The sequence below is a fragment of the Nomascus leucogenys genome, chromosome 8 (assembly GCF_006542625.1).
Source record: "Nomascus leucogenys isolate Asia chromosome 8, Asia_NLE_v1, whole genome shotgun sequence".
In the NCBI taxonomy this organism is placed as follows: domain Eukaryota; kingdom Metazoa; phylum Chordata; class Mammalia; order Primates; family Hylobatidae; genus Nomascus; species Nomascus leucogenys.
Window position 1 is genome coordinate 31,222,804 of NC_044388.1, and position 23,777 is coordinate 31,246,580.

General features: G+C 41.1%; 1 protein-coding gene across 3 annotated transcripts in view; it reads left to right on the top strand.

Moving 5' to 3' along the window:
- The first annotated feature begins 240 nt into the window (after positions 1–240).
- Positions 241–23,777, top strand: part of PPP2R2A (protein phosphatase 2 regulatory subunit Balpha) — an 83,982-nt gene continuing 60,445 nt past the window's right edge. The window contains exons 1-2 of one of the 3 annotated variants that reach the window (XM_030816996.1): positions 241–574; positions 2,417–2,491. In XM_030816996.1, coding sequence (XP_030672856.1) covers positions 568–574; positions 2,417–2,491 — 82 coding nt within the window. In that variant the 5' untranslated portion in view covers positions 241–567. Of the gene's footprint in view, positions 575–1,231; positions 2,029–2,416; positions 2,492–23,777 lie in introns of those variants that run through there. The other 2 variants (XM_030816997.1, XM_030816995.1) reach the window with 2 other exon arrangements.

Sequence of the window (23,777 nt, forward strand, 5' to 3'; positions counted from 1 at the left end):
CCCAGCGCTAGTGCGCGAGGCTGGGACACTGCTAGGTGTACACAGCCGCGGCCTGGCGCAGGCGGTGCGGGCAGAGGGGATGCCATGGCGAGGCGCTGGCGCGGCGCAGGCCCTGCCGGCCGGGATGTGGAGGGCGGGGCACAGGCGCAGCAGGAAGGGGGCGTGGCCAAGAGCACGCCCGGCCGCTCCCCCGCCCCTCCCCCTCCGCCCCCCGCCCCAGCCCGGCGGCTCCGCCCCCCTGGTGACGTCACTGGCCAGGCCAGCCGGCGCCATTTTGAAAGTAGAGTCGCCTGCCCCTGCCGCTGCCGCCGCCGCCGTCGCTGTCGTAGCCGCCGCCGCCGCTGCCGGAGAAAGAGCACGAGCGGGGAAGCCCCAGAGTGAAATCTAGCATCCTGCCGGCTGGTCTGCCCGCCCCTCCTTCCTTTTCCCCCGGCCCCCGTCCCCTCCCCCCGCAGGTGCCATCCGCCGCCATCCGCCCTCTCTACCCCCCCATCCCCAGGTGAGGGGGGTGAGTTCAGGAAGCGGAGACCCCGAGGAACCCAGCAGGGTCACCATTTGCAGTGAAACATGGCAGGTAAAGGAGAAATCCCCCTCGCCCCCTGACAAGGCACCGCTTCCTTCTTCCTCCCTCCATCACCCCCTAGCGACCGCCCGCGCCTTGCGCGGAGCCACAGGGCGCCCCTCGGGTTTGAGGGAGTAGGGTCCAGAGGGGTGGGGTGGGGGCGGGGAGGGCTCCCGGGTGGCAAGTGGTCACGGTGAGAGTCACTGGGCTTGGAGAACGGGGCTGGCGCCGTGGCGGGGGTGGGGGTGGGGTGTGCCGGCGAGCTTGGGGTGAGCCGTGGGTGGGGCGGGGTGGGGGCGCGTGCAGATTTGTCCCTCCGGCTCGGGAGCCCGGTGGATCCTCTCCCACCTCCCCACTTCGCCCCCCGCCTTTATTTTTTTTTCCTGCAGGTCTTCATTTAATTTCTATTTTTCCCCTTGCTGCAAGCCTTCTTGGGTTTATATACACATTTATTTTGCACCGAGAAGGAAGAGCGCTTTACAAGTTAAAATACAGTGGGGGCATATGTGTATTTTTTCCCCAATGTGGATGCCATTCTTTTTGAGACTGGAAGCCCCAATTTTTTGTTTCGAACCATTTCGTTTCCGTTTCTTCCCTCTTACTGCCGAAGAGTGCAAGGCCTTTCATGTACAGCAAGTTGCATGAAAATAATTTAAACTTTCCGTTTAGCATGTTAGCTTTTTTGCAGATGTCCTTTTCCCAAAAGGGTTTGGTAGAGTTAGTTAAAATAGTTGCGGAGTTCAGAGATATAAATAGCAAGGAGGAGAGAGATTTAGGTAGAAGCTTTGAAGGGGAGGGGAAAGGATGTAGAGAGAAAACCAGTTTGGAAATAAATTTAGCAAGGAATAGGGGTGATGGGGGAGAGAGAAGTAATGTAATTGCTTTGAGAATTCTTTTTGTACATGTTGGTATTGCTAAATCTTTTCCTTCATGTAGTAGAATCAGTTCCAGATTTAGATTCAGTTTCTCCCTAGAGCCCCAGGACATTTTCACCATTTCGATCTCAGTACTTGCACGTGAAATAGAAACATTCCGAGATGAGACCAGTTTTCCGTGCTGTATTCATTATTAAGATAATTAAACCTTTTGAAAAAGTTAACATGTCGGATTGACTTACGGTTTGCTGTAAACAAGTTGCTTGTTGGCCTTGTTGAAAAATGAAATGAGATTAAAATTGTTTTGCACGAGATGACATATTAGCAAAATGAATTCTTTGCCAGGTCCTTTGGAGTCGAGGGATGAGGTGAAGGGAGGCAGAACAAGCTTCCTTTGACAGTCTCTTTAGCAGCATTCATTTCAGTTTCTTTTCCTCTCTGTCTGGAGCCAGTGATTTGCTGGTAATGAATGCAAAGAACTGGGTGTAGTGTTTGATGTGTGTGCACTTTGGTGATAGGGTTCATATGAATCATTACTCCTTACCCAGGCAGTAATGTTCCCGAAGTTTTCTCTTCGTTCTATGTTTCATGGTAGTTTAACCTTATTAACTCTTCTGCAGGATTTTTGTACACTTAAAAAGAAAACTCTTTAACTCTTGGTATTTACTTTTTTCTGGTAGGTCTTGCGTGAATGTAAGGCTTTTACTGTATTTGAGAGGAAGTTTGTGAACAGATGTTTAATGACCACAAAACATGTGCCTTTAAATATTTCATACCTGGAATCTTTGTTTTTTTTCTTTTTAATACAATACCAAGTATTGGGGACTAACCTCTTTCCAAACTGGTGCTCTTGGTGGTAGTTGTATGTGTGGGCAGAACTAGGCTGTTAGTATCATGCCAACCATGGATACCATCTCTGTGTTTACGAGAGTCAACATAAGCAGAACTCGGTTTTAATTGGTATGTTTTCTTTTTCCAGGAGCTGGAGGAGGGAATGATATTCAGTGGTGTTTTTCTCAGGTGAAAGGAGCAGTAGATGATGATGTAGCAGAAGGTAAGAAAGCATTTAATAATGCAAAATTTGGATATATAATTTTTCAGAAATATTTCCTACTGAGGGTTTTCCTTGAAGCCAAGACTGCTATAAATTCAAGATGGTTTTGTGTTTATTGTCCAAGAAATGTAAGAACAGTTTTAAAAGATACCTTTCTGAAAAACAGCCTTAAATTTCATTTGTTATTTATGCCTTGTTTTTATTATTTTTTCCTCTGAATTTACATGGAAGGAGTGGTAGATGATGAGACATACAAAATCCTCACATGAAAGCTCTGAGGTCCGTAGAAGGGTTTCTTTGTTATGTAAATTCCACATACAAATAAATGGTGATGCATTTTTATATTCGTACATTGTTTTTAGATAAGTAAATTGAAATAGGTGCCATCAACGTTTGGCTCAGAAACATTCTTAACAGCATCTTTGATTTTTATGGGAAGATATTTTAACTACTTTTGAATTTGTCCACTTTGGGAGTGTGATACTGCTTGGCATATTCTGTGAAGAGATGATAGCTCAGATTATTCATTTTGTTGTCTTTCTGGTATTTAGGTGGATAAGACAGTAACAATGCTATGCATATATCGCTTGTCTTTTAGGAATCGTATATTCTTGTGCAGGTAGAAACTGTTTGATCAATTGAAGTACTTACGTCTAATTTTCTCCCTAAATTTGTTTTCTAACGTGTTTCAGAAGTTTAAGTTTTGAAACTTCAAGGTTTTGCGTTCATTTGAGATGGTCTTAGGCAGCGGAGGCATTTCCCACAAAGTTGGTGCATTGTTTCATTCCTCAGAAATGTTGAAGTTTGAGTTTTAATGGTATTGTGTGTCTTGAATTACAGTACGAATTTTCCCAACAAAACTCAGATAAATTTAAACATGTACTTGTGAGTTTTAAAAATTTGGTGAAAATTCATAAGCCTTTTTTCCCTAGATTGTGTTGTCCTCATATTTCTGACCTGTCTGTAGGGTACTGTTTGTTTTGGAGATTTTTTTTCAGGTGGTGGGTGGTAGCCGAGCGCTTTTATTTGCTTGTGTCGGTGTCATTCTTAATTGTCTGTTTTAGAGTGTGGTGAATCCTATGGGAAGCCAACTGGCGTAGGTTATACTTGTCATATTTTGCAGAGCTCTCTCACGTTCCTTTTCTGTTGGATCCTCATCTGTTTCTTAGATGAGAAACCAGAAACAAAAGAGACTGACTGATGGTCATGCACATAGTGTAAATCAAGGTTTTCTGATGAAGTCAGTGGTGTTTGACTTGTTCAGAGAAGTAAGTCCTAACTTCAAGGGAGGAGTTGTGTATTACTCATGTTTTAACTACATTACCTGTTGAATAGTAGACACTCCAGTATTGGATCATTAGTTCTGTGCAGTTGTGTAATACTCACCAAGTTATGAAAGTGCTGTATACTTGGAAAATATTCTTTGGTTGAATTCCATTTATTCCCTTAGGAAAGTTCCCCTAAATGCTGAGCACTGAGGGTACTTGGTGTCTGGAACATAAACTCTGCCCACAAGGAGCTCATAGTTTGTTTGTTAAACATTACACAGAAAGATCACATGGCTTTTATTTAATCAGAAGAAATTGATAGTTCAAACTGAACATCATTTACCTACCTGAACCAAATAACTTGTGATATACATCAAGTCCTCCCTTAATGTATAGGTTCTGTCAATAATGTAATGTCAATAGGTTCTGTGACTTTAAGCAAAGAAAGCAACTTATAACAGAACCATTTTTTATCAATACTATAACAAAAGATGCTGAGCAGAAAACAAATCAAAGTTTTCAAGAACCTAGTGACGTGAAGTTAGGAGATAAATCAGTTATAGTTCCCCTTTGCTGATACTTAGTAGCTGCATTTTTCTACTGATTCATTAAATAATTTTCTTTAGAGGTTGTTAAATATTTTAACGTAAGCATATTCTTAGCATCCTAAAATGCTGGTACTTGGTATATACATTTTAGTAAAATAACATATCTTAGTAAAAATATGACTTGTTCTAATAGGTATTGCTATACAAATGTATTAAGTATAAAAATAATCCAATTTTCAAATGACGCTGCTTTAATTTGGGTATTTCTGCATACTAGAGTTTGTATATTATAGTCTTGTTTGTTTGACTAAGGGGAGATTTGCTTTTCTGAAGTAAAGTAAGATTATTAACACATTCCCCACCCCCCTACCTTTAGACTGATCTCTTAAACAGGTTACATGTAGCTCAACTTTTACTTGCCTGTTTTCTGTTAATGATACATTTTGATTGTCTCCATATTGCCTGCCTTTCTCCCGTCTACATGCAGTCAGCTGCCAGGGCATACCATTTTTACTCTGTAATGCCTTAATCTTCTTTGCATACCTGCTTTCACCTCTATTCAGGTTTGCACTCTCCCTCATCCGGATTGCAGTAAGTTCCTAAATTATTCCCTGCTTCTTCGTCCTGTGTTTTGCTTCAAAGTTAATCTTAAATGCAGTCCCAGTTTTGTCGTTTTCCTCATAAGTCTACAGTGGATCACTGTATCCACTGGATTAGGAATTAAGTTCAAACATCTGGGTCTAGAATGTATGACCTTTGCCCAATATGGCCTCTCCTTCTCTCAGTTTATTTGCTGCTATGGCTAATGACCCAGGTAAACAGATACTATTCTTAAAAGGCGTTCTATGCTCTCTCACTTTAGGGTCTTTGTTTTTGCTGCTTCCACCTTGGAATGCCTGACAGTCGTGCCACAGTTCTCTTACCAGGATCCTGCTTATCCCTCAAGTCATGCCTTTAACCTTTTTGCTAATTTCCTCTTTTGGAAATACCTATTTTTAAAATATTCCTTTATAGCACTTTGTTACGTAGATATCATATAGTACCCCACATCTCTGCTGTTACATACTACAGAGTTTAGTGCAGGACTGATTTATCTTCGTACCTTATGCAGGCATGAAGCTGCTCTGTTTAGAACAGTGCCTGGCACACAGTAGTTGAATATTTGTTTGAATGAAGGAACATAAATGTTATTGTTCTTAGGTTTTGAAAGGGGAAGAGAAATGGTAAAAGGCAGGATGATTGAGATGTACTTCTAGCAGTCATGGATTTATTTACTTGGTAGGCTTTTTAAAATAAAAAATTTAAAATGCTTTCTGCAGAATCCATTGGTAGGCTTTTTATAACCAGATTGATGATATACAACCATATAATGCAAAGAAATCAGGAGACCTTGGGTTTTTACCCTAGCTCCAGCACAAACCAGTGTATGTCACTGGGGATAAGTACTCCCCTGGGTTCCTGTGTGTTTAGCAATGGAATAACAAGAGTGGATAAGGTGATTTCTGCTCTTCCTTGTACTTCAATCTTGTTAATTTCCAAAGGCATCTAAAAACAGCCCAAATTCTTTTTTTTTTTTTTTTTTTTGTGAGACAGAGTCTCAGTCTGTTTGGCTGGAGTGCAGTGGCGCCATCTCGACTCACTGCATCCTCAGCCTCCCGGGTTCAAGTGATTCTCCTGCCTCAGACTCTTGAGAAGCTGGGACTACAGGCGTACGCTGCCATGTCCGACTCATTTTTATATTTTTATTAGAGATGGCTTTGCCATGTTGGCCAGGCTTGTTTTGAACTCCTGACCTCAAGTGATCCACCTGCCTCGGCCTCCCAAAGTGCTGAGATTACAGGTGTGAGCCACCGGCCACAAAATTATTACTACTGGTAATTAATACTACTGGTAAGCTAAATTGTTTGAGATACCGTACTCTCTAGAGGCCTTAAATAAAAAATAAATTATTGCTAGTAATATATTTTACATTTTTAATTTTTCTTTTATTGAAAACTTTCTGTCATGAGACAGTAGGTAAGAGCACAGACTCAGGTGCTAGGCTACATGGTTTGAATCTTGCTCAGTCATTTATCAGTTGTGTGATCATCTCTTTGTGCCTAGCTCCCCTCTATACAATGAGGATAACAATAAAACCTGTCTTACAGTGTTGTTTTGATGATTAAATGAGTTTATACACATAAAACAGAACAGTACCCAGCAGAAAAGAGCCTTATGAGGATTTAGATATTATTACTTGAACCTTCATATTATTGTTACTTTGAAGGAAGAGTCTTTGGAGTATGAGTAAATTGAGGATTTGTCTTTAAAGCCTTCTAAAAATTTCTCAAAGTGAAGCAAATAGCATGTATGTGTGTTTTATACATACTCTTTGATTCCACTAATAAATTACAAAATACATTCAAAATTAAGCTAGAGGTTTAGAGACACATATGAAGCTGGTAAAACTATGAAGAAAAGCTATGAAGTAAAAGGAAAAAAAACATACTGTAAAAAGTACTATAAAAGTCAGTATAGTGGCTACCTTTAAGCTGTTGGAAGGGAGTTGTGATTGGGAAGGGCTGGGGAGGCCCTTGGGGGCTATCTTGACTGGGATGGTGGTTGTACAGATGTTTGTAAAGACTAACCTGGACATTTTTGTTTCAATTTTTGGTTTTCTTTATCTGTTACATTTTACAATAAGAAGTTTTTAGAAATCTAATACTGTACTGAAGGGTTTAGGATGAAAAATGGCAGTCCCCTACCTCCCCACTCCTTAATCCCTAGTCCATCTCCTAAGAGCAGTTGTTCAACTCTTCTGCTGGATTCCTTGGTGGGTCATTTCCTTTTTGGGAATAAAATGGTATTTCTGTATCTTGTCAATTTTAGTATTTCCAGCTGACTTGCTCCTCTAGTAGATGATAACTAAGCTATTCACATTATCACCCCCATTTCTGTCCCCATTGTGTCCCGATGTTACATCACACACTATGATTAAATTGGACGTCAGTGCTTAAGTTATGACCATGCACATGTTTTCTACTGAACCAGTAGTGCTCTGCAGTGTTTATTTCATCCTGAAGGTAATACAGTAATTGCTTGTTTGTTAATTTGACTATTTGGTTTTTTAAAAAACGTAATCAATCTGGAACATTACAGAAAGTATGTGGAATAGTATAATCAACTCCTGTCACCCGGCATTGTCAACGGCCAGTGTTGCCCCATTTATGGTTCTATCACTTGACCCTTTCCCATCCTTTTGTTGTTTAATAATGTAATACTTGTTTTTAAAATCTGAATTTAACAAAATAGAAAGCCAAGTTCATTTCTTAAAGTCAAACAGTAAGAAATTTTTTCTAACAATTTTGATAATGTGTTTAAATTTTACTTGTGGAAATAAATTATTAAAAATTCAAATACATGTGGATAATCTGAAGTGTGTAATATTTGGTCAAAATAATGGAACAGGCCAGGTGCAGTGGCTCACACCTGTAATCCTAGCACTTTGGGAGGCCAGGCGAGAGGATCTCTTGAATCCAGGAGTTTGAGACCAGCCTGGACAACATCGTGAGACCTTGTCTCTACAAAAATTAAAAATATTAGCAGGGCATGGCGGTGTGCAACTGTAGTCCCAGCTACTCAGGAGGCTGAGACTTGAGCCTGAGAGGTCCGCTACAGTTAGGCTGTGATTGTGCCACTGGTCTCCAGCCTGGACAACAGAGTAAGACTCTGTTTCAAAAAAAAAAAAGGAACAACTTAACCATTCAAGATAGTTATTTTAATTATTTTAATGTAGATTTTCATTGTTTAGTAATCTTAAAATATCAGATGTTATTAAATATTTAATAATGAACCTCATCTCCATATTTGATAGTCTTAAACTTTCACAGGAAATTATTTTAGGATATTATCTTATAAAGTCTGATTTTATGAAACTTGGATCCAAGTGCATTGTGTTTTTTCAACTCTTTGCTTTCTGTTTACTTTTGGTAGGGTTTAGCCTTGTGGACTGGGTCTTGAAAAGTATTTTTTAAATGGTAGAGGCTAAAATATGCCCCAAATAAAGACATAAGTAAAAATTTGAGAAACAGTCCATATTATGATATCTCATACAATTTAATGCTTTTAGTCCATTCCATATGTGTAATGCTATAATATAAACAGAATTTAAAATCATTTCTCTTCTGCATCTCTTTTTTTTTTTTTTTTTTTTTTTTGATAGAGACAAGGTCTTGCTATGTTGCCCAGGCCGTCTTCTGTGTTTCTTAGAGTAGTATGCATGTTAGATTTAGGCAGTAAGGTAAGTTAGTAGAAAAAAATAGTAGAACCCTGTTGTTTTGTGGATTTAAAAATAGTGGCACATTAGCTGTATTCCGAAACCTAGTGACCTATGGTAAAGGTCTTATTTAATATCCTTACCTTATATGACATGTGACACTTCTTTTTCTTAACACCAGCATTGCCGGGCGCAGTGGCTCATGCTTGTAATCCCAGCACTTTGGGAGGCCGAGGCGGGTGGATCACGAGGTCAGGAGATCGAGACCACAGTGAAACCCCGTCTCTACTAAAAATACAAAAAATTAGCCGGGCGTGGTGGCGGGCGCCTGTAGTCCCAGCTACTCGGAGAGGCTGAGGCAGGAGAATGTTGTGAACCTGGGAGGCGGAGTTTGCAGTGAGCTGAGACTGCGCCACTGCACTCCAGCCTGGGCGACAGAGCATGACTCCGTCTCAAAAAACAACAACAACAACAAAAAAAAAAACAGCAGCATTACTACTGAAGTCTAGTAGACCTCACTCAGTACAGTCACTTAAAGTAGTAGTGTAAATTTACCCATTAAATACCATGAATGATAGCATCTGTTTAGCATCAAATAGTTGTCTTGCTTTATTTTAAAATACTAAGTTTTTTCACATTCATTTGACAAAAAATTATGAGAGATAATGGCCATTGAAAAGATATTGCTGATGTTTTGTCTTGTTATTAAAATAAAACAAAAATTAGCCTTAGATGTTTCTTAGTACTCTATAGTAGTGAACAAAATATTAAAATCAGGTTCTTGAAAATTGTGGAATAAGCAGAATGATGAGAGGTTGAAGCACAAATGTATTAAATCAGTAAAGAGGTTACAATGTGTTACATATTTGCATATAAATGTTTGCCTAGTTTATTTTAAAGTTGATTGTAGGAAGAAAGGTAAGTTTCTTAATGCTGTTAAATAGGAAAACTGAAGGATTGGAAATAGCTAAAAAATTTTAGCTAATATCCTCAACCATAATCTTGTTGCCCTTTAAGGTGATGATGGAAATTATAATTAAGTAACCAAGTATCCATAAGGTGCTTCCTCAGCAGACAGAAAAGTAAAAGCTGGCGGGGCGCGGTGGCTCACGCCTGTAATCCCAGCACTTTAGGAGACGGATGCAGGCAGATCACGAGGTCAGGAGTTTGAGACCAGCCTGGCCAATATGGTGAAACCCTGTCTCTACTAAAAATACAAAAATTAGCCGGGTGTGGTGGCGCGCCTGTAGTCCCAGCTACTCAGGCTGAGGCAGAAGAATTGCTTGAACCTGGGAGGTTGCGGTGAGCCGAGATCGTGCCACTGCACTCCAGCCTGGGCAACAGAGCAAGACTCCATCTCAAAAAAGAAAAGAAAAAAGCCTGGGTGCAAATTAGATTTTCTATAAATAAACTGCTATATAGTCATTGTAAGGAAGGCATGGCGTGGCCATCTTGAGTACCTACATTTTTTGAGTGCTTAACTATGTACCAGGCATTGTTTTAGGTGCTTTACATCTATTTACTGTTCTTCACAAAAACCCTGTGAAACAAGTAGATACTGGTGGGAAAGTTAATTTTAACTATATAATCTTGAGCAGGTGGTGAAGCTGGGATTCTTACCTCAGACCTTTTACTTTTTCTAATATAATTTTATTTCAAAACTTAATCTCCTTTTAGTTCAGGTGAAGGTGTTTGATGTTGAACTGCAACTCTTGTTTATAACAAGGTTTATTTGTAATGCCTAGTAGATAATTTTTATTTTGAAGTAATTAAATATAATTTGGATATTTGTTGAATTTTCTGCTAATGCCATTCTTTTTTTTCTTTTCTTTTTTTTTTTTTTTTTTTTTTTTGAGACAGGGTCTCGCTCTGTCACCCTGGCTGGAGTGCAATGGCGTAATCACGGCTCACTGCAGCCTCAACCTCCCAGGCTCAAGCGATCCTCCTGAGTAGCTGGGACTACAGGCACAGGCCACCACGCCCGGCTAGTTTTTTAAAATTTTTTTTGTAGAGACAGGTCTCACCATGTTGCCCAGGCTGGTCTGCTGATGGCATTCGTTAGCTGAGATGTGCTATATATAGATGGGGTATAAGGTTCACAAAGTGAACCCTCTGATGATGTGTGTGAAATTGTGTGTGATTGTACATATGTGCATTTCTCTGGTCGGAGTCCGTAGCTGCCATCAAAATTGATATCATTTAGTCCAGCGGTTCTCTAAATGTCGTCTGGCAACCCCTGAACTCATTCAAAATGTCTGTGAAGTCAAAACTATTTTCACAGTAGTACTCAGGTGATACTTACCTTTTTCAATACACTGACTTTGCAGCAGTGCTGCAGAAGCCATCTTAGCATGAGATCAAGACAGTGGCACAAAAGGGTACCTGTAGAGGTAATCTTCATCACTGTGTACTAGCAGTTTAAAAAACCATCAGTTTTAAGAATGTCCTTGAAGCAGTGAAAACTTAATTTTATTAAATTTCTACTTGAACACATGTCTATTAAACGTTCTGCATGAGAGAATGGAAGGTATACTTAGAGTACTTCTGCAAGGGAGCAAAGTACAGTGGTTTTCTGGAGGAACAGTACTGGTACAGCTGTTTTGAGTTTCAACTGCAGTTTTCATGGAACATCACTTTTATTTGAAATAACTGATAAACTATAGTTATTCAGACTTGGATATTTGGTGGACATTTTCTCAAAAGAACAGTGAAACTGTTATTCAGTGGACAGTGTTTGTTGCCCATGATGAAATTTGAGCTTTCAAGCAAAAATTAGAATTTTGGAAAACACGTCTCTGCCATTGTGAGCTTGACAGCTTCCCAATACTTAAAATATTTTTTCAAATAAAATCAGTAGTCATATTAATGAATGTGATTTTTTGATACTATGTAATGTGTCAACATTTGGAAGATCTGCATAACTCAGTGAATCAGTCTTTTACGAGTGACCGATGCATGTGATGTTAAACAGTCATACATCAGTAAAAGTGCATGCTAGAGCATTGAATTTTAATGTGACAGACTACCGATATGTTTTGAGATTCCACAAACCTTTAAGAATCTACCACTGCGGAATTTTGGTGTAGTATCAAAGGTATATCCATAACTACCTGAAAAACCTATTAAAATATTCCTCCCTTTCTAACTACATATCTGAGTGAGGCTGTATTTTCTTCATATATGTAACCGACAGAATATATTGTGGTACAGTACATTGAATACAGAAGCAATTAAGAGAATCTTCATTCTGTTAGGCCAGATATTAAAGAGATTTGCAGCAATTTAAAGCAATGTCATTAATTTTGTTGCTGGGGGGGGTGTAGTCATTTTTCATAACATTTTTGTTAATGTGTGAGGTTTATTACTATTTTACAATGAAGAAATATTTTAAAGTTTAAAAGGTCTTCGGTGGTTAAGATTTTAAGAGTTAAGGGGATCCTATCATTCAGAAAATTTGACATTTGTTGGTTTCGTCTGTTCATAGATTTCATTTTATTTTAATGCTTTACAAGTCTCATGAACCACAAGGTAAGTGATCAGAATAGTGTACTGCTTTTGTGGATGAATGTCAAAAAATTGCCTATGAAAGTAGTTTCTGTGAGTTGAAATTGTTTCAGTCTCCTCCCTCCCTGTTCTTTTAGATACCAAATTAGATCTGCCTTAAGCTCTTTCAGCTGGTGATGTTGGTGAAGGAAGAATACCTTCAGGACGTTAAAGTATCTATTTTTAAACTTACCTCTCCCTTACAGAGATTAAATACTAGTAACATATTTGCCAGAATAAAATAATTTTTTACAGTTTTCCCCACAATGTCTGCTCAGGTCCAACTATCAGGAACACTGAAATTCTCACAGCCTAATTTAGTGCCATTCCTAGGTTGCCTCCCTCGTCATTAGAAGTGAGTTGGTGACCTTGACATTGTGTTTTATTTCGAGCCCAACATGTAGCAGTTTGGTGATGTGTTGTCTGTTCTAGGAAAGAAGGCATAAAATTGGCTTGCTAACTCTCTTTATTTCCCAACTTAACTACTGAAGGGAAGAGAGAGAGGGAACAATGTTTTTCTGAAAATCCTGAAGTGAACAACATAATTCTATTTTAAATAGTTAAATTTCCCATTCTAAGGATGTAGTATCAACTATTGCTTAATATTTTTAGTATTTTTGTGGCTGTTTTCTACTCTTGAATGCCAAAGTTTGTAGACTTTAACAGTTTTCTGTCCAGGTTTAAACACTGAATGTAATAAAGAAACTCAGCTAATTTTTAAAAATGAATATGAATGTTTTTAGTTAATTTTGGTGGTAGTTGATTACAATATCATCTAGATCTTTGCTCTTGGCATATGTGGAATCCTTGGCAAGTCGTTGAATACTTCTATATACCACATTGCCGGGAGTTACACTCTTGTAGCTTTTAGTTTCTATTGGTTAAATCCTCCCTGTATGTTCAAATACCAGATGGAGTTTTCTCTTCTAGAATCTTCGAATGATCTTTTTCCAGTTCACAGGGTCTGTGGACCGGTGATCTGGTTTAAGAACTTCTGCTCTAATCTTGAGTTATGCCTATGTTTACACACTTACTGAAACTTCTCTACTGGACTCCAAATTTGGAAGAATCAAGGATGTTTGTATGGTAATAATGGTGTTTAGACTATTTAGGAGGGTATTTTTTCTTACTAGTCCTCTTATTACTTTTTCCTGAGATAATATGGGAGGGATTAATCATCTCTAAAATACCGGACTTGACAGATTTAGCGTGTTCCCATCTTTTTTTTTTCCCTTTATTAAAAACTGTCCCTCATGGGTAAAAACATTAGAGAGATATATTGGATTTTGAACCAGTTGCTTATTTTATACTTTAATCAGAAGGAAACTTAAGTTCTTCAGTAGCTTGTATTAAGAGAGAAATCAGAGTAGGTAAAAGGGATTGGGGGCAAAATTTTAAAAATTTTCTGAAGATCCAGAGGAACATGGTTAGATCTGGGACAGTGTTACTTTTCAAACCTACCATTGCAGGCTCATTGTAGGTCTGCTCTGCATGAAAGTAGAAATAGTACCTTTTTGGTGTTACCCTGCGTGTCTGTTTTTTCCTGCTTACCACAAGGTAAGATTCTTAAGGGTAGGTAAGATAAGAGGAATCTTTCCTTTTGGCTAATAGAGTGGGAAGGCTCTAATTCAAGAGAAACAGGCTATTGTGGGCAATAAATAGTTCTGACCAAATTTCTTATTAAGGCATGCAACATGCAAAAATGTTTGTTAAAGGAATTGGTAGTAGCAAAGGCATTGCTTGTTCTGTCTTTTTTCCCCTTGACATAAAGTGAGCATTATTTTTTTTTCTAGCAACAGAACCAATTTTTAGTGAAAATTTTTAGCTACCCAATGTTTTTATGCATATTATAGAAAACGTATAACATTAACTTTACCATCTTAACCATTTTCAAATACACTGTTCAGTAGTGTTAACTCTATTCATATTGTGAAACATCCTCAGAACTTTTTCGTCTTGCAAAACTGAAACTCTATACCCATTAAACAACTCCCTTCTTCCCCTCCCCTCAGCTCTTGGCAGCTACCATTCTACTTTCTGTTTCTGTAAATTTGAATGCTTTAGATTCCTCCTCCATGTGGAATCATACAGTCTTTTTGTGACTGGCTTATTTCATAATGTCTTCAGGGTTCATCCCTGTTGTAGTATGTGACAGGATTTCCTTCCTTTTTAAGGCTGAATAATAGACCATTGTGTGTATATATCCCTTTTGTTTATTCATTCATCCTTTGATGGACATTTTGGTTGCTTTCACGTTTTAGCTCTTGCGAGCTCCTAGTCTTTCTATATATATCGGGTTCTGTGGGAAGGAACCAGGTAGGTACTTTCTGTAATTAATTTGAGTAGTCTAGGTAGAACATGAAAGTGTCAGTTTAAAGGATTTAAAGATTGGTAGTTTTATTTTTAAAACTCCTGTCTGATTGAGTCTACATCTCTGATTTTTATGGGGAGGGGGTAGAGCTAAGGTGAGACACAGCCACAAGTCAACAGGTAACTGTTGAGTTCCCAGCACTGTGAAGAATGCGAAGGAGATAGAAGACATTATTCCTTCATTTTAGGTACATGGAGGTCCATTTTATTGAAATAAACATTTCCCATAGCACTTGGCATTTGGTATTACACCTACTTATGGTACTGTGAAAACCTTCTCTAATGCCATGTAAAAATTTTACAGATAATACTAGAGTCTGAGTAGTAAATTACTTTCCCTTTTCTAAGTTGATTTTATGCTGCTTGATATTGAGATGGGGATGTAGTACAAATATTTACTTGTTTCTTGGAGTTAAATTTTAAAAAGTCCCATATTGCAGGTCTAAGACCATAAATTTGTCTTTTACTGCTTTCAAATGGTCTTGAGTTGGAATTTTCTTTTTTTTTTATTAATTTTTTTTGCACACACACAAAAAAACATTTTCTAAAAATACATACAAACAAAAAGATGCGTTATCAAACATGTTAGGAAGGTTACACATGGGAAGTCGGGGAATAGAAATGGGGGGTGGGAGTTAAAATAAATGAGAGAGGGACTTTATATGGATCAGTGATAATAACTCAATCCTCTATTTGACAAAGAAGAGGGAGAAGGAAGAGGAAGAAAAAGAAAGTGGGATAAAGTATCAGAAAGGGAGGAAAATAGAAAAAATTAGAGTATGACTCCGGGGTAGACCTGTTTTGTTGTCACTGAGTTGGTTGGTTGGTTTGTCTGTTGTATTTTTCATGTTTCGCCAAGTTGGCCAGACTGGTCTCGAACTCCTAGCCCGAAGTGATCAACCCGCCTCGCCCCCCAGAGTGCTGGGAGCACAGGCGTGAGCCACCACGTCCAGCCCCCACATTGCTTCTGGCCTCCGTGGTAGACCTCCCAGACGGAGCGGCCGGGCAGAGGCGCTCCTCACTTCTTCCCAGACACGGGGCGGCCGGGCAGAGGCGCTCCTCCCTTCCCAGACGGGGCGGCCAGGCAGAGACGCTCCTCACTTCTTCCCAGACGATAGGTGGCCGGGCATAGGCGCTCCTCACTTCCCAGACGATGGGTGGCCGGGCAGAGGCGCTCCTCACTTCCCAGACGACGGGTGGCCGGGCAGAGGCGCTCCTCACTTCCCAGACGATAAGTGGCCGGGGAGAGGCGCTCCTCACTTCCCAGACGATGGGTGGCCGGGCAGAGGCGCTCCTCACTTCCCAGACGATGGGTGGCCGGGCAGAGGCTCTCCTCACTTCCCAGACGGGGCGGCCGGGCAGAGGCGCTCCTCACTTCTTCCCGGACGGGGCGGCCGGGCAGAGGCGCTCCTCACTTCTTCCCGGACGGGGCGGCCGGGCAGAGGCGCTCCTCACTTCTTCCCGGACGGGGCGGCCGGGCAGAGGCGCTCCTCACTTCTTCCCGGACGGGGCGGCCGGGCAGAGGCGCGCTCCTCACTTCTTCCCGGACGGGGCGGCCGGGCAGAGGCGTGCTCCTCACTTCTTCCCGGACGGGGCGGCCGGGCAGAGGCGCTCCTCACTTCTTCCCGGACGGGGCGGCCGGGCAGAGGCGCTCCTCACTTCTTCCCGGACGGGGCGGCCGGGCAGAGGCACTCCTCACCTCCCAGACGGGGCGGCCGGGCAGAGGCGCTCCTCACCTCCCAGACGATAGGTGGCCGGGCAGAGGCACTCCTCACCTCCCAGACGGGGCGGCCGGGCAGAGGCGCTCCTCACCTCCCAGACGATAGGTGGCCGGGCAGAGGCGCTCCTCACTTCCCAGACGGGGCGGCCGGGCAGAGGCGCTCCTCACTTCCCAGACGATGGGTGGCTGGGCAGAGGCGCTCCTCACTTCCCAGACGGTGGGTGGCCGGGCAGAGGCGCTCCTCACTTCCCAGACGATGGGTGGCCGGGCAGAGGCGCTCCTCACTTCCCAGATGGTGGGTGGCCGGGCAGAGGCGCTCCTCACTTCCCAGACGGGGCGGCTGGGCAGAGGCGCTCCTCACTTCCCAGACGGGGTGGCCGGGCAGAGGCGCTCCTCATTTCCCAGACGGTGGGTGGCCGGGCAGAGGCGCTCCTCTCTTCCCAGACGGGGCGGCCAGGCAGAGGCGCTCCTCACTTCCCAGACGGTGGGTGGCCGGGCAGAGGCGCTCCTCACTTCCCAGACGGTGGGTGGCCGGGCAGAGGCGCTCCTCACTTCCCAGACGGGGCGGCCGGGCAGAGGGAGTTGGAATTTTCTAATTAATATTTTTAGAGACTTCTCTAGGTGAATGTTTATGGTAGCCTACAAGCTACCATACAAAATTACAAAAATTAGCTGGGCATGGTGGCACGTGCCTGTAATCTCAGCCACTCAGGAGGCTGAGACAGGAGAATCGCTTGAACCCAGGAGGTACAGGTTGCAGTGAGCCGAGGTCGTGTCGCTGCCCTCCAGCCTGGGCGACAGAGCAAGACTCCATCTCAAAAAAAAAATGAGTTTCTAGGCTGGGCATGGTGACTCACATCTGTAATCCCAGCACTTTGGGAGGCCAAGGTGGGTGGATCGCTTGAGGTCAGGTGTTCGAGACCAGCCTGGCCAACATGGTGAAACGCCATCTCTACTAAAAGTACAAAAATTAGCTGGGCTTGGTGGCGCTTGCCTGTAATCCCAGCTACTCAGAAGGCTGAGGCATGAGAATTGCTTGAACCCAGGAGGCAAAGGTTGCAATGAGCCAAGATTGTGCCCCTGTACTCCAGCCTGGGTGACGGAGCGAGACTCTGTCTCAAAAAAAAAAAAAAAAAAAAGTTTTCTAGAGCCAATAAACTGCATTTACAGAAGAAAAACACTCATTTTGCAGCACTATACTTCTGAGTCACACACAGACTACATTTACATCTAACTTTCCCCACTGTATTAATCAAATCTAGTTTGTACATGTGTTATACAAACCAAATACAGGTAAAGATTTTTATGTTTTAATAACTAGGTTAAAAAAATCTAATAAAGGCTGGGCATGATGATGCATGCCTGTAGTTCGAGCTACTCAAGAGGCCAAGGCAGGAGGATTGCTTGAGCCCAGGAGTTCAAGGTTGCGGTAAACCATGATCGTGCCACTACACACCAGCCTGGGTGACAGAAAAAATATTAATACATATATAGAATGGTAAATCAAGAGGAATACAGCAAGTGTATGCTTCTCTCTTCTTTCTCCCAGTTTCTTCATCCTCTCACCAGAGATGCCATCACAGGATTCTTATATATCATTCCAGAAGCATTTTATTTTGTATTTGCAATGTTTTTAACAGCGCGTCTTTATCATTTTGGACTTGAAAGTAGGAAAATGTATTCTAGGAATCCATGAATTATTAGGCAAGGTCTATAGGCCCTGCCTTAGAGAGGATCTGATGAGTTGCCTGAGAAATTAGCATTTTCTTTTAACCAGTAGATTAAAACCATACAGATTTCTATATGGAGAGTTGCTGAGAAGGTTGTACACATTTGGAATTTACGTCTAGATATGCAATTAGTGGACTCTAAACAAAGCTAAGTAAAATCTATAATATCTAAGATATCCAAGTCTTTAACAGTTTGGGTTCATAGATACTGGAGTCTTTGGATTGTAGACCTTAAGTCTTCTTTCTCCACTTGAATCTGATTGTTCCTGGCAGTGTGTAAAGTGACCGGTTCATTTTGGTGATTTATTTAATTAAGACTATACTACACATTATAGAATAGGCTAGATCCTAAAGACATAATGTGTGTTCTTAACTGTTCAGTAAACACGTAGGCCTTTTTGGTCACTTGTCCACCATGTCTAATTCTCAACCTAATTTCTTGGGAGTTTTGTTAATATTCCTTAAAATGCCAAAATGTCATAATTTGTATACTGCTCAGGTTGATTAGAATAAAGCTTTGTTAAATTCTTGCTATGCAAAATTCTTTTTATCTTTAAGAATTTTTATTTGTTAAAGGAAAAACAACTTTGATTATAAATGTCTGAGAAATTTAAAAAATAAGTGCTCAAGAGACTGAGCTGTCTATAAGTGCCTTATATGCATTATCTCGTTTAATCCTCTCACTCTGAGGATAAATTATTACTTTCATTTTATAGATGAGGAAATCAAGGCTTAGATAAAGTAACTTGCCCAAAGTCACGTAGTTGGAAAATGGGGGAGTGAGGGGTTGAACCTTGTTCGTTCTGACTTCACAGCCCATGTACTATATGTAAGTGAAAAAATAAAATCAAATACAGGCATACCTCAGAGATATTGCTGCTTTGGTTCCAGATCACTGTAATAAAGCAAATACTGCAATAAGGTGAGTCGCGAATTTTTGGTTTCCAAGAGCAATAAAAGTTATGTTTACATTATGCAGTAGTCTGTTAAGTGTACAATAGCGTTAATGTCTGAAACAACAGTGTACATTACAATTAAAAAGTACATTATTGCTAAAAAATGTTAATAGTCATCTGAGCCTTCAGCAAGTTTACATTTTTTGCCAGTGGAGGATCTTATCTTGATGTTGATGGCTGTTGACATCAGTGTGGTGTTTGCCGAAGGTTGGAGTGACTGGCACTTCTTAAAAAGTGCCAAATGAAATTTGCTGCATCAGTTGACACCTTCTTTCATGAAAGATTTCTCTGTAGCATGCAATGCTCTTTAATAGCATTTTATCCACAGTAGAACTTCTTTCAAAATTGGAGACAATTCTTTAATCCTACTGCTGCTTTATCAACTAAGTTTATATAATATTCTAAATTTTGTTTGTTTCATTTCAACAATGTTCACAGTGTCATCACCAGCAGTAGATTCCATCTCAAGAAACCATTTTCTTTTATTAAAAAGAAACTGCTCATCTATTGATGGTATCATGAAATTGGACCAATACATCTTTAGGCTCCACTTCTAATTCTAGTTCTCTCGCTATTTCCACTACATCTGCAGTTACTTCCTACATGGAAGTCTTGAGCCCCTCGGAGTTATCCATGAGGACTGGAATCAGCTCCTTTCAAACTGTTGTCAATGTTGATATTTTGACATCCTCCCATGAATCGTGGATGTTCTTAATGGCATCTAGAATGTTGAATTCTTTCCAGGAGGTTTTCAGTTGACTTTGCCCAGATCTTTAAGAGGAATCACTGAGGCAGTTATAGCCTTACAAAATATATTTCTTTTTTTTTTTTTTTTTTTTTTTTTTTGAGATAGGGTCTCTGTTGCCCAGGCTGCAGTGCAGTGATGTGATCATGGCTCGCCGCAGCCTTGACCTCCCGGGCTCAGGTGATTCTCCCACCTCAGCCTTCCAAGTAGTTGGGGCTTCAGGTGTGCGCCACTACACCTGGCTCATATTTCTACTTTTTGTAGAGTTGGGGTTTCAACGTATTGTCCAGGCTGGGCTTGAGCTCCTGGGCTCAAACGATCCACTCACCTTGGCCTCCCAAAGTGCTGGGATTACAGGAGTGAGCCACCACCTGCAGCCTATATTTCTTTAATAATGCTAACAATTGTCTTGTAAGTCAGAATCACGCCTTGATCCATGGGCTGCAGAATGAATATTGTGTTAGCAGGCATGTAAACAACATCTTCTTGTCCCTCTCTATCAGTCCTTGGGTGAGCAGCAATATTTGGAAATGAGTCTTTTTTCCGAGCAGTAGGTCTCAACAGTGGGCTTAAAATGTTTAGTAAACAGTGCTATAAACAGATGTGCTCTCAACTGGCTTTTTTCTAGAGTACAGGCAGAGTAGATTTGGGCCCTAGAATTCAGAATGGTCAATGAGCATTGGCCTCAACTTAAAGTCACCCAGCTGCATTAGCCCCTAACAAAAGAGCCTGTTCTTTGAAGCTTTGAAGCCAGGCATCAGCTTCTCCTTTCCAGCTATGAGAGTCCTAGGTGGTATCTTCTTCAAATACAGGGCTGTTAATACAGAGCTGTTTAGTCGACTTTGAAAATCCATTGTTTAGTGTAGTCACCTTTATCAATTAAATTATCTTCCTTTCACTTGAACACTTAGAGGCCCCTAGGGCAATTGGCCTGATTTCAATATTGTGTCTCCAGGAGGCCCGAGGAGGGAGAGAGAGGGGGGAACTGCCAGTAGGTGGAGCAGTCAGAACACACAGCATTTTTAAGAATTACATTTGCTGTCTTATGGAGGTGCTTCATGGCATTCCAAAACAATTACAATAGTAATATCAAAGATCATTAATCACAGATGACCATAACAGGTACAGTGATGGAAAAATTGAAGTTTTGAAAGAATTACCAAAGTGTGACACAGAGACAAAGTGAGCACATGTTGGAAAAATGGTGCCATTCGGCCAGGCGTGGTGGCTCACCCCTGTAATCCTAGCACTTTGGGAGGCTGAGGCGGGCGGATCACAAGGTCAAGATATCTAGATCATCTTGGCCAACATGATGAAACCCCGCATCTACTAAAAATACAAAAATTAGCTGGGCGTGGTGGCGTGTGCCTGTAATCCCAGCTACTCGGGAGGCTGAGGCAGGAGAATCATTTGAACCCAGGAGGCGGAGGTTGCAGTGAGCCGAGATCGCACCACTGCACTCCAAGCCTGGGCAACAGGGCAAGACTCCATCTCAAAAAAAAAAAAAGTGCCTTTCTAGCAAGGTTGCCGCAAACTTACTTTTTTTTTTTTTTTTTTTTTTTTTTTTTTGAGATGTGGTCCCACTCTATTGCCCAGGCTGTAGTGCCGTGGTGCGATCTCGCCTCACTGCAACCTCCGCCTCCTAGGTTCAAATGATTCTTCTGCCTCAGCCTCCTGAGTAGCTGGGATTACAGGCGCTGACCACCACACCTGGCCAATTTTTTTTGTATGTTTAGTAGAGACGGGGCTTCATCGTGTTGGCCAGGTTGGTCTCGAACTCCTGACCTCAAGTGATCTGCCCACCTCGGCCTCCCAAAGTGTTGGGATTACAGGCATGAGCCCCTGCGCCTGACAACAAACTTTCAATTTATAAAAAACACAGTGTCGGCCGGGCATGGTGGCTCACGCCTGTAATCCCAGCACTTTGGGAGGCCGAGGCAGGTGGATCATGAGGTCAGGAGATCGAGACCACCCTGGCTAACATGGTGAAACCCCGTCTCTACTAAAAATACAAAAAAAATTAGCTGGGCATGGTGGCAGGTGCCTGTAGTCCCAGCTACTTGGGAGGCTGAGGCAGGAGAATGGCGTGAACCGGGGAGGTGGAGCTTGCAGTGAGCTGAGATCGCACCACTGCACTCCAGCCTGGGCGTCTGAGCAAGACTCCCTCTCAAAAAAAAAAAAAAAAAAAAAAAAACACAGTGTCTATGAAGCACAATAAAAGTATGCCTGTATAATCTCACCATTTTTTTGTTACATCTGTTAATATTTGGGCATAGATCTTTCCAGCATATAGTTCTTTTTCCACAGCAAATACGTATTTTCAAAACTGTTATCAGATGTATAGTTTTGTATTATGTTTTTTCCCAGTTAACATATATGAAAAGATAAATGGCTATATGATATTTAATTGGATCTCTAGTGTATTTCATTTAGACATTTAGGTTGTTTATAATGTTTGCTATTGTAAAGATCATGATGAACATCCTTGTGAGAATCTTATTGCTTTAGGATATATTTCTGGAAATGGGATTGCTGGGTCGAAAGGTGTGATTTTTTTTTTTTTAATGGCTTATGGTATTTATTGCCAAATCACTATAGAAAGTTGGTGTTGATTTTTCACTTCCTCCAATAGTGAATGGGAGTGGCCATTTCCTGACCTCTTGACAATACCTGGCACAATATTCACCATTCAGAAAAATCTTTTCCAGTTATTTGTTTGAGCACGTTCAAGTGTTGGAGCCTCTTTGTGTTCTTTGTCTAGTTTTCTTTGGTGATGCTTTTTAAAATTTATTTGTAGTATCACAGCCCTTTTCCCATTTTGAATCATACATTGTAGTGGAGGAATGTTGGAGGGAAGCTCAAAGAAGAAATAATTTGGGTCTGTATTACATGGGAAAGACTTCCTAAATGAAGTGGATTTTTTTCCTTTCTCTTTTTTCTTTTTTGGACAAGCAAAGGAAACCAGAGTAAGGAAACAAACATTTGAGAATTGCTGTGTTTTAGTTTTCTTATCTGTAAATGGGAATAGTAGTACTTGTCTTTTTATTTAGAGGATTAAATGTACATGAATGCTTAGTTTTGGCACATACTAAGCCTCAAAATTTAATTGATGTAGTTATTTTGCTATCTGATGCCCGATTAACAGAATTAACAGTTTGACAGCAGAAGAGTAAAAGCCTATTCTGGTCCACAAATTGAGATCAACTAGTTTTTGAGGTTTTGGGCACATTTCAGGCACTTCCAATAAATATATGTTACATTAATGACTAACACTTCAGCTTGGTTGGGTTAGGCATTTGGAAAAACTAGGGAGAGATTAGTTTCCCAGCTTCATCAGAATTGGGATTAATTTAGGGTCTGGCACTTTGACTATTAATTTGACTAATTTAAAATTATTGTGCTGAGCCGGGCACGGTGGTGCAAGTATGTAATCCCAGTTAATTGGGAGGCTGAGGTGGGAGGAGCGCTGGAAGCCACAAGTTCAAAGCTATTGTGCACAGTGATCATGCCTGTGAACAGCCGCTGCACTCCAGTCTGGGCAGCGTAGCATGACCCTGTCTCTGAAACAATGAACGAAAAATTATGTGTGGCAACAGAAGTTCAAGCTTCTTTTTTTCTCTCTTTTCCCTTTTTTCTCAAGTTCCTCCAGTGTTTTTTTATTCCCTATAATTATATATTCTGCATCTTCTCTCAAGAGTAATATAATTGGGTGGGGTGGGGTGCACCTAGAACATGCAGGAGGGTCCAAAGCACCCTTCACTGTTGGTGTCAGTTTCTCATAGCAGGGAGGGATGGAGTTTGGGAACATCTGAAGGGATGGTGTCAGGCACATGGAGGCTCTAAAACACCCTGTTATTGGCTCCCCTTGCTACCTAGGGCGACGTTGTAAATAGTATATTTTTTACATTATAAATATTTTCTCTTTCTCCTCGTTCTTCTACTCAGTTTGTATGATGATCTGAATCTTTTATCAGAGTCTCAAGTAGGCTGACAAATATATTTAGAGCCCTTGGAAAATTCTCCAGAAGCCTGAAGAGAATAGAAATAGAAAGCAAATGTTATTGTACCAGTGAAAATGCTTAATTCCTCTCAATTCCTTATTCAGAAGTGTGCTGTTTTGTTAAAAGAGTTGTATTGGCCTGATGATCAAC